This window comes from Halyomorpha halys, unplaced genomic scaffold (assembly GCF_000696795.3).
Source record: "Halyomorpha halys isolate HHAL.00 unplaced genomic scaffold, Hhal_1.1 Scaffold1240.1, whole genome shotgun sequence".
NCBI classification, from domain to species: domain Eukaryota; kingdom Metazoa; phylum Arthropoda; class Insecta; order Hemiptera; family Pentatomidae; genus Halyomorpha; species Halyomorpha halys.
Genome location: NW_027108774.1, coordinates 311,424 through 334,463, shown reverse-complemented (window position 1 = coordinate 334,463; position 23,040 = coordinate 311,424). Strand labels below are relative to the sequence as shown.

At 29.8% G+C, this 23,040-nt stretch overlaps 1 protein-coding gene across 1 annotated transcript in view; it reads left to right on the top strand.

Moving 5' to 3' along the window:
* Nucleotides 1-7,763, top strand: part of LOC106688938 (uncharacterized) — an 18,851-nt gene extending 11,088 nt beyond the window's left edge. Inside the window, exons 8-13 of the mRNA XM_024360516.2 lie at nt 2,624-2,867; nt 3,879-4,288; nt 4,363-4,554; nt 5,101-5,323; nt 5,969-6,188; nt 7,167-7,763. Of these exons, the coding sequence (XP_024216284.2) occupies nt 2,624-2,867; nt 3,879-4,288; nt 4,363-4,554; nt 5,101-5,323; nt 5,969-6,188; nt 7,167-7,437 (1,560 nt within the window). The 3' untranslated portion in view covers nt 7,438-7,763. The remainder of the gene's footprint in view (nt 1-2,623; nt 2,868-3,878; nt 4,289-4,362; nt 4,555-5,100; nt 5,324-5,968; nt 6,189-7,166) is intronic.
* The last annotated feature ends 15,277 nt before the right edge of the window (nt 7,764-23,040 follow it).

Here is a 23,040-nt window from a genome sequence, read left to right as displayed (position 1 = left end):
TACTATTAAAATTTAAACAAAAATTGGTTTCCAGGGAGCGCTAAGTATTATTTTTCCTGGCAAGTATAAACGATTAATGTTTGCCATGTTACTAGTTAATACCTCACCATACTTCTAAGGGGAGTAGGTTAGAATTTGTAAGATCAGTGAGATAGAGAAGAAGAAAATATGAGTTGTGGCCAGTGAATCACACCAGGGTTTGTATTGTATTTAAATTCGAAATTTAAGGTACTGCTTTTAACGGAAAAGTTGATGTTTAGCAATTTTCATCAGTAAGCTTTTTTATTTAGAAGGACCATTTCTATTGCATAGACGTTTTTAAGTCATTATTGAATTTCTTGTCAGAGTTGACAAAAAACGTTATTTTTTCACAGATGATTACGACCATGTACCTGGAAAAAAATTGCAATGTTAGATACCCATTAGAAGGACACTTTAATATTATTTAGTTTTTCCAATTGTTACATTCAAGGTAGGAAGTCCGGATAAAAAAAAAAAAAAAAAAAAGAGTGAAAGTTTCGATGTTTTGCTTTACAGAGCTTTGGAATTTGCAAACTTCTTTTTTTTTTTTTACAAGTCAGAACAATTCATATCAAATACCACATTCAGTTCGAATATTGCATCAGAAAACACTTATATCAGGAAGTCTTAATGAAAAAAAATGTCATCACCTAGATTGGAATGATTTTCAAATGTCCATAGTTTCTTTAGATTAAAACATCAACTCTAAAGCTCATTGATCAATTTTTATATTTCATCATAAATAATTATAATAAAAACTATTTAATTTGCTAATTACAATGCGTACAACAATCGTAGATAAGAAAATAAGGTATGCATTGCTGTAGAGAAAAAATATTTTCTTTCTATTTTATAACTTATATGTCATGATTAGTGAAGATAACCATTTGCTGATAAGTTATCTCGTTAGTCTGATAATATAATAGTTCGTAAGATTAATCAGGATTAGTGAGGTTTACAGTGTGTTACTGTGCAGGTAAGCTCTGAATAGTTTGATATAAACAATGAGCGGATTTTTATTTTATTTTTGTATTTTGTTTATCTTTTACAGAATTGTTATTTGTACATAATTAAGATTTAAAGAACATATTTGAGTATTTCTTCCATCGTCATTATCAGGAACTTATTTAACCAAGTAGGAGCCTCAGAACCTTTAAGATAGGGGGTCCCCAGATTAACAATACCTGTAAATAATTACTTCTGTTTATTTATGAAAAGTGGTTAAAAAAAGTATAACATGATTTATTAAGATTTCTGATGAATGGCCAACAGAAGTATTGTTACTAATATCAATACAATAAAACAATGAGCATGAAGGTGGGTAACAATTGTCACAACATCCACAGCGGGCAATAAGACACAATCGATGTTCATTCGTTCTGTTGTTGGTGCGAAAGGGGTAATATTTTGCTCTAGCAGAGTTCCACTGTTCTACCCCACCTACAAATGTGATCCCGACGTTGTTGGCACACTCGAAAATCTTGTCTTTTAGCTTTTTCCGAACTATATCGATCATGTAGGTTTTTATGGGGCATCATTGGAACCCTCTTAGACTCATTTATTCAACTATTTACCATTTTTATTTTCAACGCATACCTCCTATCATTGTGTTCAGCTATGGTTTTCTTTTCACCTCAATAACTTTATATTAACGCTTTATACAACCATTCATGAGGTCTTGATGAGTGTTGTCGATTAAAACTGAAAAGAACCTCGTAACATCTGGTCTACAGTTACACCACCCGGAAATCAACCACAAAAATGCTATGGCCTCCCCTCTACCACTTGTTATTCTTTGCAGAGCTGATGCAATGTTTCAGCAAAAAACGTTAATTTTTTGTAATTATATTTTACGTGTTGGATTGTTTTAGCAGTATATTTTATTTTATTGGTCCTTAACTTTGAAAGACCTAATTTGTACTTGAGTATAGTTTGTTTAACAAAGGTAAATAAAAGAAGTTGATCCAAAGAAGAGTGTGGGGGTAATTGATGAGCAGTTTTTAAAATAATTAATTTTTATTGACGTACCTTTGATAATAAGCTACTCATTAACCATCAAGCTTAATACAGTGGAAACGCCATTTTATACCTTAAGCCCATTTAACCAATTATTTTAGGAATTGGACATATATTTCCAAATTAATTAGTTAGCACCACAGACATATCATAATACAATATTTCGGATTTACATAATCCGATATTTTCGGCCATTTTTTATTTGTATGAAGTTATGGTCAGGGGTCTCATTTTCTGATGCTCCCACCGGAAGGCCCCGAAGACGCATCGACTGGGATGCCGCTGATATTATCTATCGTGGCATGAAAGATAGGACCTGGACTCCCCCTACTACCAAGCCACAGCCGATGACTAGCTGGCCAGCTCGTTTAAAAATACAATCGGGGTACCTAGGGTAATGCACGGATAGTAAACACAATACATAAAAACAAAACTGAAACTATGTAAGCAAATGAAGAGCTAATAAAAAACGAAAAGATCTTTCAACATGAAAATCTTCAATCTAACTGATATTATCAATGAAAACGAATTAATCTTAAAGCCTTCTGTTAAAAAAAAAAATTGATTATCCTTTTTGTAATTCCAGGTGTTCAAAATGAAAGGGGCAATCTGTGTCTTAATATTCTCTATTGTGAACTACTGCTATGGATTTAACATACTGGTGATGATGCCTTTCCCATTGTATAGTCATACCAAATCTTACTTACCACTATTTATCGAATTAGCTAACAGAGGACATAATGTAACAATGGTCAGTCCATTTCCATTAAAAGAACCTATTCCAAATTTCAATGAAGTTTTCGTAGAGGACAGTATGAAAAAAATTATGGGTCAGTATATATTTCATGTTATTGAAATACTATTTATATATGAATTAATTTAAAGAATAAGTAAATGTACAGTAAAAAAAAAATCCTATCTATAATACTCACACAGTGTAATTGTTTTTCATTTATACTTCACTTAAGATTGTATATTTGGATAGCTGATTCTGTTGATGTAGTGTATAACTAATTAGTCCCGGCACTAGTTAAAGAGCCCTCAGCAATCTATATTCAATAGGTAAGGTATGCTAGGTAGTTCTATAAGTTTTAGCTTAAAATTAAGGCAAAAGAACAGAGGGTGTAGGATGGAGGAGAGATCTACAGAAGGCAGAGTGGTGTAATAACAAGGTTTAATGAATCCAAAAATTGTGATAGAAAGTACATTAAACACATTAATGTATCAGTGTCAAGACTAGTAACGCACAATTATTACTCACTAACTTCTAAATAGAAATCCATGATGCGGTTTATCAAACCTTGGTTTGTCATGGCACCTCTAGGCCTAAAAACTCCATCAAGAGATGCTACGTATAAAAGGTTAGCTTTTAGTGGATCAAATAATTATATTGTAATCTTTACTGACTGAAATTAATGTATTATTTAACAATATAATATAATAAATGGTTGTATACTAGTTAAGTTAAAGTATTTATACAATTATTACAAAGTGATGAGAGACAATAGTTTGGCTCAAGACTACAGTGATTCACATCTCGGCAGCTAGGTTTCACCATCTTGGCTTGCATCTCTAAAGTAGTTATTCGGTGACCAGCAGATAGTAGCAGTGTCCTTAAAATTTGATTCTGTGGAACTTTATCTCAAGGGTAAAGTAGCAGGCCTATTATTGGGCTTTAATATAGAGTGTAAGTAAGAGAGTGTGTATATTGAATTACCAATCAATGTAATTTAGATTTACTTCATTAATTAAATATCAATAAATATAAATTTTTAATTTTTAAATGTAACTAATGATGTGGGAGATTTATTTTATATATATATATATATATTTTTTTATAGATGATGAGAATAATAAGATGGATGTCAGAGATATGGATGGAACTCTTTTAAGGTTGTTTGGTCCAAGGCTTTTTTGTAAAATGATGCTTGATAGCGTATTTGAAACTGATGGCTTAAAAGCATTTTTGAAAGATACAGATTCTAAATTTGATATGGTAATAACTGAAACATTTTTTTGCCAGGATCCATTTATTGCTCTAGGGCACAAATATGGTGCTATTCAAGTTTCTGTTCAAACAATAAGCTTATTTATGGCCTTAGCTCGGCTTACTGGAAACCCACATAATCCAGCTTATGTATCCTCAGCTGCCTTTCCATCATCGCAACGCATGAATTTTTGGGAAAGATCAAGAAGTACAGCAAGTAACCTTCTTGATTATGTCATATCTCATGCAAACTGGAAATTTTTGGTACTTTCCTTTCTGTTACTATGATTAGTAGCACTCTCTTGTTTATTCCAACAACCAATTTTTTATCATTTCAGGACTACTATACGAGAAGGTATTTTGCACCATACCCTGGATTTGAGAATTTGCCATCTTTGACTGACATGTATAAGAATATTTCTCTTGTTCTACTTGATAATCATATGGCAATAAGTTACCCTCGTCCATATCTTCCAAATGTTGTGGAGATCGGTGGATTAACAATTAAAGGAGGGGATAAGCTTGATGAGGTAATTTTATTTGAATTTATATCTTATCTATAACAATTCATTTTTGAAATTTAATATATTTACACATTACTTTTAAAATATATTGGTAATATATTGATTATATTTTATATATATCAAACTTTAATTATATTACAATATATATTTGTGCATAATATATTACAATGTGTACATATTTCATATAAGAACAGAATATTTCTGGATAGCTGGATATGATGAATTAATGGCATATCAAAAGAAGCATCACATATTAAGAGACATACATATCAGAAAATTATTTGAATACTTTTGATATTTATTTTTTTTGTAATTATTAACTCTATGAATAATTCATCCAATTCTTTAATTTTTAATTATAGATTATACATTGTATTGTTCAGTGGTTATTCAGAGAATTTATCATTCTCTAAATAACCGAAAAAATAAAAACACACAGATCACATAAATATGGATGTATGTGTTTGTGCGTGTATATATATAGATACATATTCCACCAAAATAAAAACTAAAAATTTAATTTATAAATTTGTATTAACTTAAATGTTTTAGGAATGGGAAAAATACTTGAATGAATCAGTGGATGGAGTAATATACTTTAGCTGGGGATCTCATTACAAAACAGAAAATATGAGACCTCATGAACTCACTGCTTTCATGTCAGCATTTGGAAAACTAAAACAAAGAATACTTATGAAAGCTGATGAGGATACTCTGCCGGGAAAACCAGATAATGTAAGGCTGGCCAAATGGGTACCACAAGCCAGTGTACTAGGTAATTTATCTTTGTGCGCACGCATACAGTTAAAATAGATATTTTGGTTCAATTTGAAAAACAATTTAAATGGGATGATGAATCTTTATGGCACCATACACAATATAATCTGGAGGGTATACCCAAATATCCCAGAATCTAGTGTTTCTAAACTCCAGCAACCTACCGCTATGACTGCCCATGCTAACAACCTTTCGGTGCATCAATTTTCAAAAATACCTTTGAAGTTCTGGGAGATAATCCACAACCAATTAAAATCTTATAATCTTAAAAGATAATGTTTTATTAGCTCTTTTGCAAGGATTTGTCCAAATTTATCTATTTTCGAACACAGAAAATAAATATCATATCCAATTTCTTAAGTGCACCATATTTTCAAATACTTTACTACTTTATTATAAAGCTATAAGGCAACTTTTGATAGTTTAGACAAAATATACATTTATAGTCAACTTTCAATTATCATTTTGAGCCATAAAATTCCATTTATAAAATCATTGCTCTTTGAATCTCAATATCATAATACTTTCAGACTGACAGCTAATTTTTATGAACAGTCCGATGTCTGCCTTTATTTAGTATTGGTAGTATTAGTATTAGTAGGATTAAGTTTAGGATTATAATTTTTTGTTTAAAACTTTTTAGGTCATCCCAATGTTCTTGCTTTTGTCAGTCATGGTGGACTTCATGGTGTTTTGGAAGGAACTTACCACGGTGTGCCTATTGTAGGAACTCCTCTTTTTGGTGATCAAGAAAATAATATTAAATCTTGTGAAGAGGCTGGCTATTGCATATATATAGATTTAAGTACTGTCACTGGAGAAATCCTCTTGGATGCTATTAACAGGATACTAACAAATTCTTCGTAAGTTTTAAAATTTTGTTATGAATAATGATATTCTTGTATAATTGTTTAAGATAATGTTAGTTCTATCTACAACAAAAAACAATTATATTTTTTTAAATAAACTTTAAATTTTACAAAAAACAAGACTATTAGACTAGGTTTTTTACTGTTAGCCAACTGTGAAGGCTTTCATCATAGCTACATTTATGATGTGAACTATATGTAATAAAACTGTGATGCAACATTCATAGGGAAATAAATAAATTTTGTGCAGTGGTCAAAACCTTCAATTAAACACAGAGGACAAGAAAAAATTACTAGATTTTGATTCTAAAAGTTGAATTAAGGATAAGAATTAAAGAAAGGTTGAAATACAGAGAATAGCTCAAATAGAATGAATGATAATGATTACTTTCCACGTTTTTGGCTGTCCTGTTGGTGTCAGTGTCCCTGAATGAAGATTTTTTTTTAAGTATTGGAGGCCACCAAAGAATTTTATTTGCCTCCTCGAGATGAATTTTGTCACTGTCAGCTGTTCATGTGTGTGTATATGGTCCATTTTCCTCATTGTTGTGAAGTATTCCTCATGATTCATCTGAGCATACTGTTCTGAAACTGTTGGAGTTTCTTAGCCGTTTTAGGTGCTATTGAGTTTTTATATATACTTATTTGTGTTATATTTTGACCGCACCCCCAACCATCTTCTCCTCATATACTTAATTTATATTTATCAATTCAATCAAACAATTGATTAAATATCTTACCAAAAACAATTATTTGCGTTTGTCAAGATGAGAACCTCAGTTAAGCAGGTATTTCTAAAGTTTAAACAACAACTCGGTATCTTAAACTATTCTGGGTTTTATTCAGGAGGAGATTGTCTCTCTGTAAGTTGTTGCTTGTATTTGTCACTTTTTTCTCACAATACGATGAATTTAAATATGCATATTCTAATTGTGTCATAAAATGGTAATATAATACATATCTTGTTTACAGTTATAGAGAAAATGCCCTTATAAGGAGCAAAATCATGAAAGACAAACCCTTGAGTGTCATGGACAATGCTGTCTACTGGATGGAATATGTTCTGCGGCACAGAGGAGCTCCTCACCTGAGGTCTGCGGCAGTAGAACTGTCGTGGTATCAATATCTGCTGCTTGATGTAATAGTAGTTTGGGGGACTGTATTTGTTGTGACAATAGTATTTTTAAGGAAGATTATTAGATCTGTATGCAAAGCAAGGAAATCAAAAAGTAAAAAAGACTGATGAAAACTATATTATGAAACCTTCAGTCAAGAACAAAATGAAAATCAGCGAATGTACTATATGTTAAATATTTATAAATCCTAAATTTTATTTATTATACTATACTGTCTGTTATATTAGTATTCGTAAAAATTTGATATGTATATTAATGTGTTGTAAACATAAAATACACATTTTGCTATAATGTGTATTGTTATGAACTAATTAATATGGTTATTTATAATAAAATACATGTATGAAAAAAAAATCTGTGATATAACTTCTCACCATACTTGATTAAGGAAATAAAAGACATTAATCGATTTTGCATTAAAAAAATTGGAAAATATTTATATATGATTAATACTTCCTCACTTCTGGCCCAAGCTTATTCCCATATAGTGGATAATTCACCATCCACTTCCTCCCTCACATTCCTATAAATTGCACGTCCTTAAAACTATCAATTAAAACAATACCAATGTTTCTTTAAAAAACAGCTGCACTACTTTTTGGTTAATGTAGTTAACTATTTGGCTCAATTTCGTTATGATTGAAATTTAATTGAAGCCGGATAGACAGAGAATCATAAAACATAAAAGAAAAAATGGCCAGACATTAAACACACTAATAAAATAAATATTTTTGAAGTCGTTCACAAAAAAGTTGAGAAATCAAGTGTAGAAGTAATCAAACAGGTACTAATATCGAAAAGTTGCGTAGTAAAATATGTGAAGCAATTATTTTTCTTTAGAAATGACCCGCCACTTTTTGAAATACTTGATGTGGTTACTTTAAAAATACAATAAATAAAGGTTTTTAGAGTCGTTCACATAAAAGTTGAGAAATCATATGTAGAGGTAATTAAACAGGTACTAATATCGAAAAGTTGCGTAGTAAAATGTGTGGAGCAATTATTTTTGTTTAAAAATGACCCACTATTTTTTGAAATACTTGATGTGGTTATTTTAAAAATACAATAAATAGGTGGCAAAACGAGAGTAACATAAACGCTCAGCAATAGGGAGGGGCTACAAACGTGGGCTACACCGATTTCTATGAATGTTTTTGTGATGAAACGAGATCTCCCATGTGTTCAGCGCTTTTATCATATTTTTTTCCTCAATGATATGTTCCAACTATAATTTTTACCTGTCTTTTGAATTTATCTTCAAATTGCTTCTTTACATCCTTCTTGGATTACAAAACCTGTTGGGTCTCCAGATATTTGTATGATTCATTTTCGTTAACGCTCCTGTTTACTTATTACTCACAACAAAACCAGCCATGCCCAGATAACTAGTTGATCAGGTAAGGCTAGAATTAAAGGAAACGTTGATGAAAGCTAGCCAAGGCCAGATGCAGGACGCTGTCCTATGAAAAATGAATTCGTGATCTCTCCATGGAAAAGAAGGCTCTTAAATAAGATTGAATATTTGTGCCCTAAAATTGGTCTACATACCAGTTTCTCAAGTAGCCGAGAGAACGCTCTGTCAAGCTAAAAACAAAAATCGATGAGATAATTGAGTCACATATTGAAGGCGTACAAGTATCTAAAATGAATTGTGTGCCTGAAAGGAACATACAAATTACTAACATCAGTTTTCAATAGCAAATCAAAAACTCAAAAAGAGTATAAGTTATTAGTATAAGTATAGCCGATGAACAATTAGGAACAAAGTCAGGAATACTACAATAAGAAATAACCTGGGAGTGAAACCAGCCCAACAGATTGTAGAATAAAAAGTAGACTACGGTGGTTTGGCCATGTGAAAATAATGCAGGAGGAAGGAATAACCAAAATAATGTATGAAACAAGAGTCTATGGAAGATGACATAAGAGAAGGCTTGGTGCATACAATAATAATATGAATTTTTAAGATGAGGAAGAAATAAAGATAAGATGAAATTTGATTCGAGTCTGAAGTATATTTTACATTAGTATAGTATAATCAAATATATCAGTATAATATAATCAAATATATCAGTATAATATAATCAAATATATCAGTATAATATAATCAAATATATCAGTATAATATAATCAAATATAATGCCTATCAGCAGGCGCTACAACCCTGCGATGGGTCCTTGCCTCCTCTATGAGCCTCCGCCATTCGACTCGGTTTTGGGCTGCTGCCTTCCAATTTCGGACTCCAAGCAGGTCTCGTGCGTCTCGTATCACGCCATCCATCCACCGGAGCTTGGGCCGTCCGACTCTTATTGGACAATGGATTTCTTCTTCCAGGACTCTTTTAGGCATTTCGCCGAGACTCATTCGTGCAACATATCCTGCCCACCCAAGGCGTCCCAGCCTAACAAAGGTCATAATATCTATATCCTGGAGCAGCTCATAGAGTTCCTTATTTCTTCTTCTTCTCCAGCCTTCCTCATCCCTTATCGGCCCACAGATTCTTCGAAGGATCTTTCTCTTGAAGACCAACAGATTATTTCTATCCTGTGAGGGTCCATGTCTGGGAGGCGTATGTTAGGACAGGCCTAATTAGAGTTTTATATAAATGGACCTTTGTTTTCCTGCTAATGTGCTTGCTCCAGAACTGTTTTAACAGACCAAAATAGCATCGGTTAGCCGCTGTTATCCTTCGTTTGATTTCCGTGGAAATATTATTTGTTACTATGACCTGAGATCCATGGTAAGGAAACTCCTCCACTCTCTCAATGATACAGCTTCCTTACGACAACCTGTCTCTCCTGGAATCTGGCTCCTCCGGTGTAAATGTATTTGTTTTCATTAATAGCCAGACCCATGCGTGCCCTAGGGTGTGTAGTGTATGTGACCTTTATCTGTATTGTGGGGGTGTGTGTAGTATGCTGTATCAAGTATACTCTGAATGAATGTCAGTGTACTGTTCCCCCAACCTGGAAGGCCAATGGCTGTCTGCAATCTAACGACTTGGCGATGGGGCCGCCACCTCCCTGCGCCTAGGGATAATATAATCAAAAGCATATTCAATATTTAACAGATCACTATTAACTTTTAGGCTTTCTTTATATTTTGTGTATTCTTAAAATTTTAGTTGTCGTGAATATATTTCCTGTATCGGTTCTTTGTTTTAATTGAAATAATTGAAACCAATTCATTTACGGTGATATAAAAAATGTCACCCATTGCAATGAATATAAAATTTTACTTAATTTTCTTAGTAGTTCAATTGGATGCTATCTTAATTCAAAAAGATTGATCCCCAAGGATTTACGCATTCATCAAACCGAGATAGCATTCAATGTCGATTGCCCCACTTCAAGAAATCAAAAACAAACAGGAATTTCCTGTTTTAAAAAATCATGGTTTACTAATCCACTTAAATTTAAGCGAACTTGAAAAATATTGAACATTTATAAATGTTATGGATGTTTCGAAACACATGAACAAAGTATATCAATAGCTCTATCATAAAATTTAATCAAATCTTACCTCAGGTCTCTATGTTGTAATAGTTTCCCATTTCAATATAATCGTAGCAATGAATACGGGCCCGAATAAAGGAGTTAATAACAAAGTTCAAATATTAAATATATTTTTCTGTAAAATCTTATTATATATATATTTTTTAAATTATTTTCACACATTGACCGTCTATCATATCACATTAACTTTTCTTCTCACCTTGAAATTTAAATTATAAAATCCCGAGCAGTTAGAGCCTTTTTTTTTTCCTCTTCAACACACCGATTAATATTAATACCAAGACCGATTAAGGTCTTGTTTTTATGGCCGTCAGATCATTATGGGATCACCGGGAATGAAAAGGCAGACTAACTATAAAGACAGGTCAAGTCGTAACATCATCAACATGAAAAGATGTTATTTCTTGGATCAAAGAAATTTTATGGCAAGAGTGGCAAGACGATGGTTCATCAAGAGAGACAACGAGTTAAGAATGGTCCAACAGACAGTGAAACGTCCAACTAGAAACTTGAATCTACTACAGTGAGAAGATATAGTATTAACCCGTCATCGGATAGGCCATACTCAACTCACCCATGGTCATCTCATGAAAAAAGAAAATGCACCGATGTGTCGCTACTGCTGAAACGCTGTATTGCTCACTCCACAACAATATCAAAACATTTTCACTTTTTTAAAATAATTAATATCAATGATCCCACATAGTCTAACTCTAATTCTAGCGTGTATAAATGGATGTATAATTTAATATTGTAATTTACTCACTACGTTAATTCTAACTGTAACTATATAAAATGTAAATTGTAATTGTTAATATGTAATTGCAAACACGGAGACACATTAAATTCTTCGACAGTCTCCCTGCTTCCTTCAATCCAGTATTCCAGTCTATCACCCCATCCCCCCTTCCTGCGAGGTGGCAGGGCAGGAAAGGTCCCAAAAACCCTATTAACATCACCTCATAGCTCCATCTACTGATGCACCCCAACCCCCTCCCCCACACTTCTTTTGATTTCAGACTGTTTCTCTTATCATTTCACTATTATCTATTGTCTTTATTATTTGTATTTTTATTTTTATTTATCTTTATTTTTATTTATATATTATATGCGATATAACACGAGGAGGCCCCTCACCTCCGGACTCAAATAGTTGCTGAACGGATAACTCATATGTAAAATTAAATAAAACAGGTAACCTTTAAATACCAAAGGTAGTAAAAGGTAAGACACAACACGAATTACTTTTTCTTTCTACACAGTAATGCACTACTAACTCACATTTTATTTCTGTTTTAGAGGGTTCGGAAAAAAAAAAAAATAAATAAAAAAATAATATGTAATTGTAAATTTGTAACTTTCTTACTTTGTAATTGTAACTCTGTGAACATGCCAATTGTAAACTAATTTGTAAATGGCCCTAGTGGTCAAAACACTTAAATAAATAAAATAAAAAAGTTTATGAATAATAAATTTACTAAATAAATGAGTAATTCAATAACTTTCCTTGGAACAAACTAAATATTTATAATAAACTTAATATTGTAGGTATTTAAAAATATCTCGTGATGTGAAAGCGTAACAAAATCAATCACGATAAACATTCTCACCATAAAAATAAAAATTATAAAATTACTTTTAAATTTCTTGGTTTACTAGATTGGAAAGTTTTGCAGAACTTAAAGCTAAAAGACTTGTCCTTTCTTTCATTTTAGCTACAGTATAAAAACCTGAAAAAATGGAATCTATTCGAATATTTATTGTTTATATTTATATTTTTTACATAAATATTGCACAATTAAAACATCGAAGAGGTAAATCAATCTTATTATAATTAAGTAAAAGAAAAAAATATGTAGTAGTTGATGAAGCTGTAAACCACACCCCGTTCTTCCACACTACATGTTCCTTAATCTTTGGTCCAAAGTGGAATTCAGGAATTAATTTTCGCAAGGAACTAGCATGTAAATGAGGGCTGTCTAAAGATGATATCAAGGCGTGCCAAAAAACTTTAAAACCAGGCTTATTTCTCCAGTTCCAAAATCAACCCTTGCAAGATGTAGCACGCCCTTATGGAAAGTAAAGCCAAATATCATATCAGAGAAAACCACATTTCCGAAACATGAGCACTACAATACTGTGAAATTGTATAAGAGGGAGGAGCCCAGAGAAAAATAAACAACCAGGAGCTACAAGAACGAATTCTTCATAAAATATAACATAATATAATATGAAGTCATTTATGCTAGAGAAACACTGGAAAACATGAGGGTTGAATATAAGCTCATAAGAAACCTTATAAGGGTATCGGACTCCTCCAAATTCCATCCCAAAATTTCATAAATTGTGCATTCTACGAGGATTTCAATTGAGTTTTAAACGCCCTGTATATCTATCATATTTTTTTTTATTTACATAGCCTATTATAATCGTAAAACTAGTGTTATTGTCAAATCCTTTTAAAATTTATTAAAACTTAACCGCTCCTGATATATTTGTTTATGATAGAGATTCTTTGGGATCCGATGAGGCGGCTTAATTATATTTGTTTGCTTATGTTCTCTGAGTTGATTATAATATACAATGTTGAGGGACATTATCAGAATGAATTATGACTGATTTATTTTTCTATCAGTCTTAGACTGATGTGGGCTGTATTTGAATATATGAAGCTGTATAAAGTGAAAAAGGGAAGGAAAACCTCAATCCTTGATTGAACAATACAAAAATGACGGATTGTTTTGGTTTAGCCAAAAGGCGGGTAAAATCTAGATTAGTATTGTTTATAAATCAAATTTTGCTATTTATTGGACTGTAATAATAAATAGAATTATACAACTTTACTTGGCTGATGATTGATTGCTGACTATTGAAGATTTCTATGAAGCTTATTCTTCTCTTTTCTCAGTCTCTCTCCTGTCCTCTTCTCTCCCTACCTCTGCCATTCACCTGGATCTGGTGTACAATTACTCACTCGTATTAAATTGATTAAACATAAGCTGAAAATACTGAGCCTAGAGCCTTGTCGTTCAGTGTGGACCTGTTCAGACACTAGGGTCCTATATTCTCACTAATTCATTGAATTGCTAAGTTTGATGCCCTCTTCATGTAATTAATTATATTGAACAATTTAGAATACTTCCTCAAACAGTATTGATATCACCGTACATCCAGTTTACAATATTCTTTACAATACATTAGTGTATTTTAATACTGATGATTACATAATTAACAGTTCATACAGTATTGGTAATATAGCACTTCTTGTTTCATAACGGGGGCGACTGTAAGAGATATTATAGGAGTTAAAACTTATAATTAATCATTGTGCAAGTTCGTAAAATTGTACCAAACACAAACTACAATTTGGCAGAATCACTTCGTATTAAATAGTATACCACATGTATGACTGAATAATCGGAGCAGTATGGTAGTCCGACATTCTAAAGATGATGTCATGTTGCATCATTAATAATTACTTCGGATGAACATGATCTTGTTTTTCAGGAAGAAGTACAATTAAAAGTTTTATCTTAATTTTATCACGTGAACATTATCCACGTACTAAGTGGTGAAATTTTTCATCATTTCGGAAATATATTTATTTTCGTATTTCTCCATGTTATATCAAGAGCTTGAAAAAAGTCTTGGGTCATGTTTAATTTTTTTTTTTATATTCTGAAAACCTTTTATTACTATATTCATTTTTAATATTTCATACATACATAATTTAAATATTCATCGTCAAAAGAGAGGACAATTTTAATGAATTATTCAGTGAAGGAAATGCTAAAATATATCTAAAAGGATAAAACTTCCATCTCAATTTTTTTTCTCAGTTATTTTGTAACTGAATCTTAGAAAATGTGAAGTGTAATTGTTGTAAAGTTGAATAGTAACAAAAAAAAGTTAGATAATTAGTATCATTTCAGAAAGTATACAAAAATTTCGAATTTGCTTTGTTGCTTTGTATTCAAGCTTAAATTAAAAAAAAAAATTGTTAATATAATAAATAAATAATAAATTTTTACTAACTATATTGTAAATTAACAATTTTTTACACAGGTAACCAAGGCTCTGAATCTTTATGCTATTGCATATATTTTGTTTGTACTAATTTATTTTTTTTTTTGGCAACAGCTGATCGAATATCTTTACGAATCAGATTACTAACTTAGCCAAATTTTATTTTGTACATCTTCACACAATCATATACAAATGTAAAAAATTGCCATTGAGGAACAGATGGTGCGAGGGTGTGGCCAGTAAAGATATACCTTTCACAGACATGAAGATATGCAATAAAGATAAAGATTTTTACCTTTTACTTCCGAACCATTCACTATGTTTATTTCTTTATTTACATGAGAACTGTCCGATTTTTAATAACTTTTTATCATTTGTTTTGTACAATGTGTAGTTCCAGTTTTTTTTGTTACTAGTTATTTATTTTTCTATGAATTAAGACTGTTATTTCGTTGTTTTTTTTCCATCTCCTTTTCTTACCCCTTTTGAACGACACACTAACAATCAATGCAATTTCAGTTTGTTGTTTACGTTCTTAAAGATGTAGTATTTATTATTATTCAAATTTCCGAAAGTAAATGCATCCTCTTCTTCAATGTTCATAAAATCTTAGATTTGAAATTGATGGAAGTAAGATTAAGAGCGTAGAAAAAGTACATGTAATAATTTATGGTATTATGTGAAGCAACAATCTCACTTTCATTAGCATCCATATTAGTTTTATGTCTACTGAACTCAAACAATTCCAGGAAATAACTTTTTTGTTAGATCAAAGTTTCAAATTATTAAATAAATTTAAAGGCAGAGTAACTTGCATACCAGGCGAAGTAGGAGAAAGAGACTTAAAAAAAAATGGAGCAGGTTCTTTTGAAAAATTCGGAAAACTTCCAAAATAATGGAAAATAATATACACTTTTAAGTGGGAATGATTCAATTGTTCTCGGCGACCTTGATCACAACTCGATAATATTAAGAGCACTTAAAATTTGTTCCTATCACATAGGCTACCGTTAGTCAACACTATCTTAATTGGACCCTGCAATCAACACCTTTTAATGCCACGAGGCAATCCAAGGGAGATGGCGCACTAGTATACATATTATATTTCTTGAATCATGTATGTACTAATAATGTTTTATGAACTTTTATGAAGGGTACGAAAAGAAAAAAAAAAGTTCTCATCACGTTTCTTGACATAGAAATATCACTTTATAATTATAATTAAAATAAATAAATTAATATTCCTTACTGACTAATTTAGAAATAGCTTTGGTAATTAATCGTAGTATAATTTATTCGGGTTTTTTATGTTGTCAATTATTGTATAAATACAATTATTACTATTTTTCTTTACAATTAATATTGATTGCGAGTTCCTATTACTTTCATATTTTAATTTTTAAAATTGTCTCACTTTATGTTTTTATACACTTACATAAATATTTTAAATATATTAACGTACTTGCTCATTCTTATTGGCTATGATGTGTTTTAATTATTTTTAAATTAATTTGTAATTTGTTAATATTATCAATTGTTTATCCCTCTTCAATTTAACCTCCCTGATTTTCCTTTTGTTAATAATTGCAAATTTTTATTGTTTTGATAATTTAGTTTTTTTTGTAAAAGTCTTATTTATAAATTGTTATTTACAACTGAATGTACATTAAAATACATTTAGTAAATTTTATATAAGATTAATGGAGTGATACAGGCATGTAGAGAAACTAATAATTGGTCTCACGCTAATAATTTATTTTTAAAATATGTTTCATATTATATAACATTTAAAATCATTTACGTTTAAGTTTTAATCCCTCTTACAATTTTATTATTAGTTATAACCTTTAGTTGAATATTTGAATATTTTAGCCGCTTTATTGCATATTTGTACAATTTTTTTCTATAGGTTTTACTACATATTTTATGGTTTTTTATTATATATTACGTAACATATCTGCAGGTTTTTTTACTGCAAACATCCGGACTCTATTTATGTTACTTTCTCATGTCAGTGCCTCACTTGATGATGTTAAAAATAAGTACTTTTATTGTACAAATAAATCAAATATTTCATATTTGATATTTTCGATTATCCAGAAAGATTCCTTTCGTTAGGATAATCGAGTTTGATTGTCCTTTTTTTAATATAATATAACATTATAATACTTTGAGTTTTGATTATTAGGGCGCCATGGAGACTGTTACGACTTAAAAGTTAGAACAGCACAATATGAATTAACCTCTAGTGATAAAACTAATAATTCAATTAAGCAAATATTAAAATGAAAATAAAGCAAAATAATGATAATAATAAAAATAATTTAAAGAACTTAATACAAATTTACAATTAATCCATAAGCTAATGGATTCCTAAGAAGTTTGGAGTGAACTTGATTAAAAATAAGAATACAATATAAAATATAAAAAAGAATAAAATATACAATAAATATAATATCATACTGCATATAATATTATATACAATATATATTTTTTTAAGTTTTAAAATACTTTTTATTTATAGATAGATATTACAATCTGCCACACAGTTGTGGCCTATGGGTAATAGTGATGAATCATCACATTCATACAAAAATAAAATAAGAATAAAAATAAATAAATAAACGAAAAAAAAATCTCTCTTAAAATATATACAAGCAGAAGGATAAAAAAAAAATGAACATAATCGAACTACGTGTATGAAAAAATAAATAAATAAAATAACATAATGTTAAAATAATATAATCTCTTATACAGTATATAACATGATATCTAGTATTAAAAAAAAGAAAGGAGCTTTAAAACTAAAGGATACAATAATACGATAAAAATAAGGATCTAATTTTATCTAAATAAATAAGTTAATAATAATATAGTTAATTTTGTACTTTTTTCACAAAATCTTGCTAATAATAAAGATTAACAAAGTTACATTTTGTAGAAACATTTTTGTAATGTTTAAAACAGCAATTTTCGGAAATGGACATTAAAGTCACAAATAATTCATAAAGTTAGAAGCTGCCAAAAGAAAGTTAAATGAAACACCGACAATGGAACAAAGAGAAGAATTCTAATTCAAACGCTCTGAGAAATTAGTATTTATTCACTTTTTGTTTTTCTCGTAATTTCTTCCTTTTCTTTTTCTTCTTTACTCTATGAAAATTAATTTAAAATTAGACCTTACATCCCATGAAGACTTACTAAATTTTAAGAAATATCGTATGCTTTAGTCATTATAAATGTCAATTGGTGTTTTAAACGATATCAAATATTTGGAAAACAAGAATATCGGGTAGGGGAAAAAATCATCCCTTATTCATATCCCGAAAAGGGAAGGAACCTCTTCCCCAACGAAAACAAGCCAAAGCTATTCCATTCAGCGGACAGAGCTACCAATACAAACACTATATGCTACCTACTTCCTGCCTGATAAATAATTCTGTACAGAGTTCAGGCAATCGGATATCCCTGCTCATAGACCGTAAAGTGTCACATTTCAATTTTAAATGACTGTTGTTTTACGGCAATCCGATCCGAAAGGTTCAGTAAAAGCCATGTAGCTAAAATTGACAATTTTACCTCTTCACTTAGAAAGCTTAGTATTTATTCGAGAATTTAAAAAAAAAAAAAAAAAAAAAAAAAAACGTTCTCAGAGTCGAAAATTTTCATTTGCATTTTACATTTTAGACATCAAGGAACAAATTTGAATCTTTTTCTGTCTGTCTTTAGTCTAATATGTGTCCACGCATAATCGATTAAATTGCTTATCCGATTTTTACGAGATTTTCAGGTGACCAGTTGGTTTCATATTTATCACATGATAGTACAAGGACCGGGAAGAAAGAAAGTCAGTTATTTTATCCCAATTTTTGATTAATTTAATGAAAACTGTGTATAATTACTAGTCAAAACTGATGAGTATAGGTAAGGGGAATAAAAAATGGCGGATTTTTCAAATCTTAAAAAACATTAATTTTTCATTTCATTTTCTTAAAAACTACAAACAATACTAGAAAATCTAAAAGAACACTATTTAAAGAAGAGAATGTTTGCTGAAATATTAGCCCTAATAGAGCTATTAACGTCCAATAGTTCTCGAGATATAGCTTTTTAAAAAGCAACATGTCTTAAAAATCTACTGAAAGGTTAGTAGTTAGTTAATTTATTTTAAGAAATTTATATCTCAGAAACTTTGTGACGTACAGGTGTCTATTAGCACTCAAATTAAAGCTAGTTTACTAATGTACTATAAAGTAGTTTATGACCTCGTAGGAATAGTAGTTTTCATCATATTTCCTTAAATAAATTGATTTATAGTTTTTCGGACAATAAGTTTGATTTATGAAAAACATTATTTCAAAAATCATAAGACGTACAGATGTCTGTCTGCCCCAAATTAAAGCTAGTTAAATAGTTAATGTTTATCTTTGTAGGAGTAGTAATTTTTATAATATTTGACAGAATAAACTCACAAAATGTTAATTTCTAGTTGTTCGTATAAAATGTTTGAATTTTGAAAAAATATATCTCTAGACCCATGAGATGCACATATGTCAAAATAAAGGAAATTTAACTTACTATAAAGTAATTTATGACACTTATCTTCGTAGGGATAGTAGTTTTTATGATATTCACACATGAATATAAATTTGCCAAATGAAAATTTTTCCAAACTATAAATCAATTTATTTTAGCAAATATCATGAAAACTACTTCTCCTACGAAGATAAATGTAATGAACTACTTAATAGTACATTATACTAGCTTTACTTTGAGTGCTAACAGACACCTATACGTCAAATGGTTTTTGAGATATAGATTTTTCAAAATAAATTTACTAACTACTGATCTTTCACTACGTTCCATACAACATTCTTATGAAATGTTGCTTTTTAATAAGCTATATCTCGAAACTATGAAACGTAAATAGCTCTATTAGGGCTTACATTTTAGCAAATTTACTCTACTTTAAATAATGTTCTCTTAGATTTTCTAATGTTCTTGGTAGTTTTAAAGATATAGAGCTCCGAAGAAAAAATTAATTATTTTTAACGTTTTGAAACAGCCGCCATTTTTTATTACCCCTACTTATACTTGGCAGACTCATCAATTTTGACTAGTAATTATACATAGTTTTCGTTGAAGTAATCAAAAATTTGGGTGTAATAACTGCATTTTTTTCTCCTCTTGGGCACTTGTACTATGAGATTCCACCCATCAGTTCTACTTATGCATGCGTAAAATTATTTTCTTCGGTACACCTATATTTCAAAAACGGCTTACCTGATTTTATCCAAACTTGAGAAATAGTTGAGGATTCATTTGTAATAGGTTTACTGTAAATTTTAAAAGATTGAGTCCATTTCTTTAGTTTACGCATGCCTAAACTTGTTTTCATCTTATATTTCCATAAAGTCTTGTCCGTTTTAGCCCAAATTATAGGAGAGTTGAGATTGGTGTTGACACTGTCTCGTAATATTTAGCAAATTTCATCCACTACTCTCACTTACGTATGTGCAACCTTTTTTCCTTGAACACCTATGTTTCGAAAACGCCTCGTCCGACTTATCTCAAAATTAAAGAAACGTTGAAAATTAGTCTAGACTTGGTTTTAAGTATGAATTTTACCAAAGGTCGTCTAACTAAAGTGAAAAACTAATTTCCTGCAAACAGCTGTGTTTCAACAGCGTACTTCTCGTTTTTTTTTTTTTTTTTTTTTTTTTTTTTTTAACGACTGTTCATTAACTATGGAATATAGATAATTATGCAATAAAAATATGTAAAAAAAGAAACTAAAAAAATAAATAAGGTGATTAATTTAAAAAAATAGATTTAAGAAACCTTCATGCTGGCCCATGTAATTGGCAGACGTTATCTTTTATACGATGTAATAAGCAAAAAAAAGCATTTTTATTTTTATGAAAATTTTAATATTCGACAGTGACAATAAACTTCAAGAAATGGGCAATTTTGTTTGACCTAGATTTTTAGGTGGTTGGCAATATTTTATTTGCTCTATTTCAAGCAAACAATCAAATAAACAATGTATTATAACATATGAAAATAAATTTAGTTTATGATTATTCCATTAATTCTTTTTGGAATTTAAGAATACTCCTTAAAAAATAATGGAATTCACCACGAACATTCAATTTAATTAACGTGTAATCCTTACACTGTACTTGAATGACATGAGGTCAATCCAGTGATCACTGTTAGATTACTGTTAAAAAAATAAAATAAAAACATGAACAAAAACAATCAAATATTATAAATTGAAATTTATAATAATTTTAGCTAAAGTGTATTATCGGATTTATGAAACTGTGTGAAATCAAAGAAAATTGCCAACTTGGGAAACACGACAAATCTGAGAAACTGGTTGAATTATGATTACAGTGTATTGCGAAAAAGTAGAAAACTGCCAAAATTTATAATAGTGTGAAAATGATAATTCAATTAAAATTGTAAAAATGATTGAAATTAATGGAATTGAGCACAAGAACAACTAGAATATTCTGTTTTAATAAAAATATTTGGGGGAAAAAACACGATTAAGGAAAAAATCCTTAAAACCAGGTGAATTCTAATTTTAATTAAAATGTAATTCTGTCAGAATTCACCAATAATGTGAAAAAGAAACAGAGTTGTTACATTTGATAAATCTGGAGGTATTTGATTATCTGATTGAAATATAAAGGAATAGATAAACTTGAGGAAATTATATTTTTATTGGGATCATGATTACTCTGTATTTTTAAGTCGATAGTAATTTTACATACACTAGAATTTACATTTCGATAGTAATATAATGAACCATGGGTTTGAATTATTATAAAATTATTATTTCTCTAAAATTACAATAAAATTATGACTACGATTCTGTATGTTATGATTAAGCTGATTTCGGATATAATACGATAGAGTGTGATAATTTTGCATAGTTAATTTATTTTTTTTAATGGCCCTGGTTCTGGAATAATGTATATATGTTTATACACCCCACCTATATGAATAAAGATAGCACAAAACAATCAGCCTGTGATGGATTAAAAATCCTCTACTGCAGGGTGATAACAACCAGTGATACTGTTAACCAGCGAAGTAATTAGAAAGTTCCAGTTAATTATAAAGATAGAACAGAGTAACAACATGAAAGGCCTGCAACATATGGGCTCCTGTTATTGACCGCGTCTCCTATTACTACTTTAACATGCCATGCACATCCGACTTGATAATTTTAAGCATTAATAAATATTTTTATCATATTATTGGAGACTGATAGTTTTATTAATAATATCAAAAGATATCTTAGTATTCTCAACATTTTTTTATTCCAGAAACAGGACCATTAAAAAAAAATTAGAATGTAACAATTTAAAATTATCATATCCTATCGAATCATATCCAAAATCTGCGTAATTATAACATACAGAATCATGGTATTATATAATTCTATTGTTATAACTTTAGAGGAATAATAATTTTATAAGAATATAAATCCAAGGGTAATTATAATTACATCGAAATATAAATTTTAGTGTATGTATAATTCCTATATACATAAAAGTACAAAGGAATTATAATCCCCTTAAAATATATTTTTGCGAAAATTATAATTTTCGCAATTTTATCTACTCCTATATATTTTAATCATTAAATCAAATACATTCAGATTTTTCAATTGTAAAAATTCTGATATTTTTTTCACATTATTGCAATAGTGTTTGATAGAATTAAATATCAGTTAAAATTAGTATTAACTTGGTTTTAAAGATTGTTATATCTTTTATTATTATTAAACTTTTAAACATGTTTTGAGGTGTATTACGATTACCTATTTATATTTTATATTATTTTTAAGTTATTTTTTCATTATTAATTTTCTAATAATTTTTTCTTTTTGTCATTCTACCATATTCTAAAGGTAAAAGCAACAAGATACATATACAGAGAAATACGATATATTTATAACTGAAGTCATTTAAGATATATTTAGCCATAAGATATACTTATAACTGAAGTCATTTAATTATTACCAGTGTTTGTAATTTTTCTTCTGTAACGCTTCATAAACCTTTTCTTTCTGGTCTAGAGCTGCATTTTTTCAAGATCATTTAATTTAATTTATTTATTCATAATCTTTTAAATATAATATATTAATTTGTT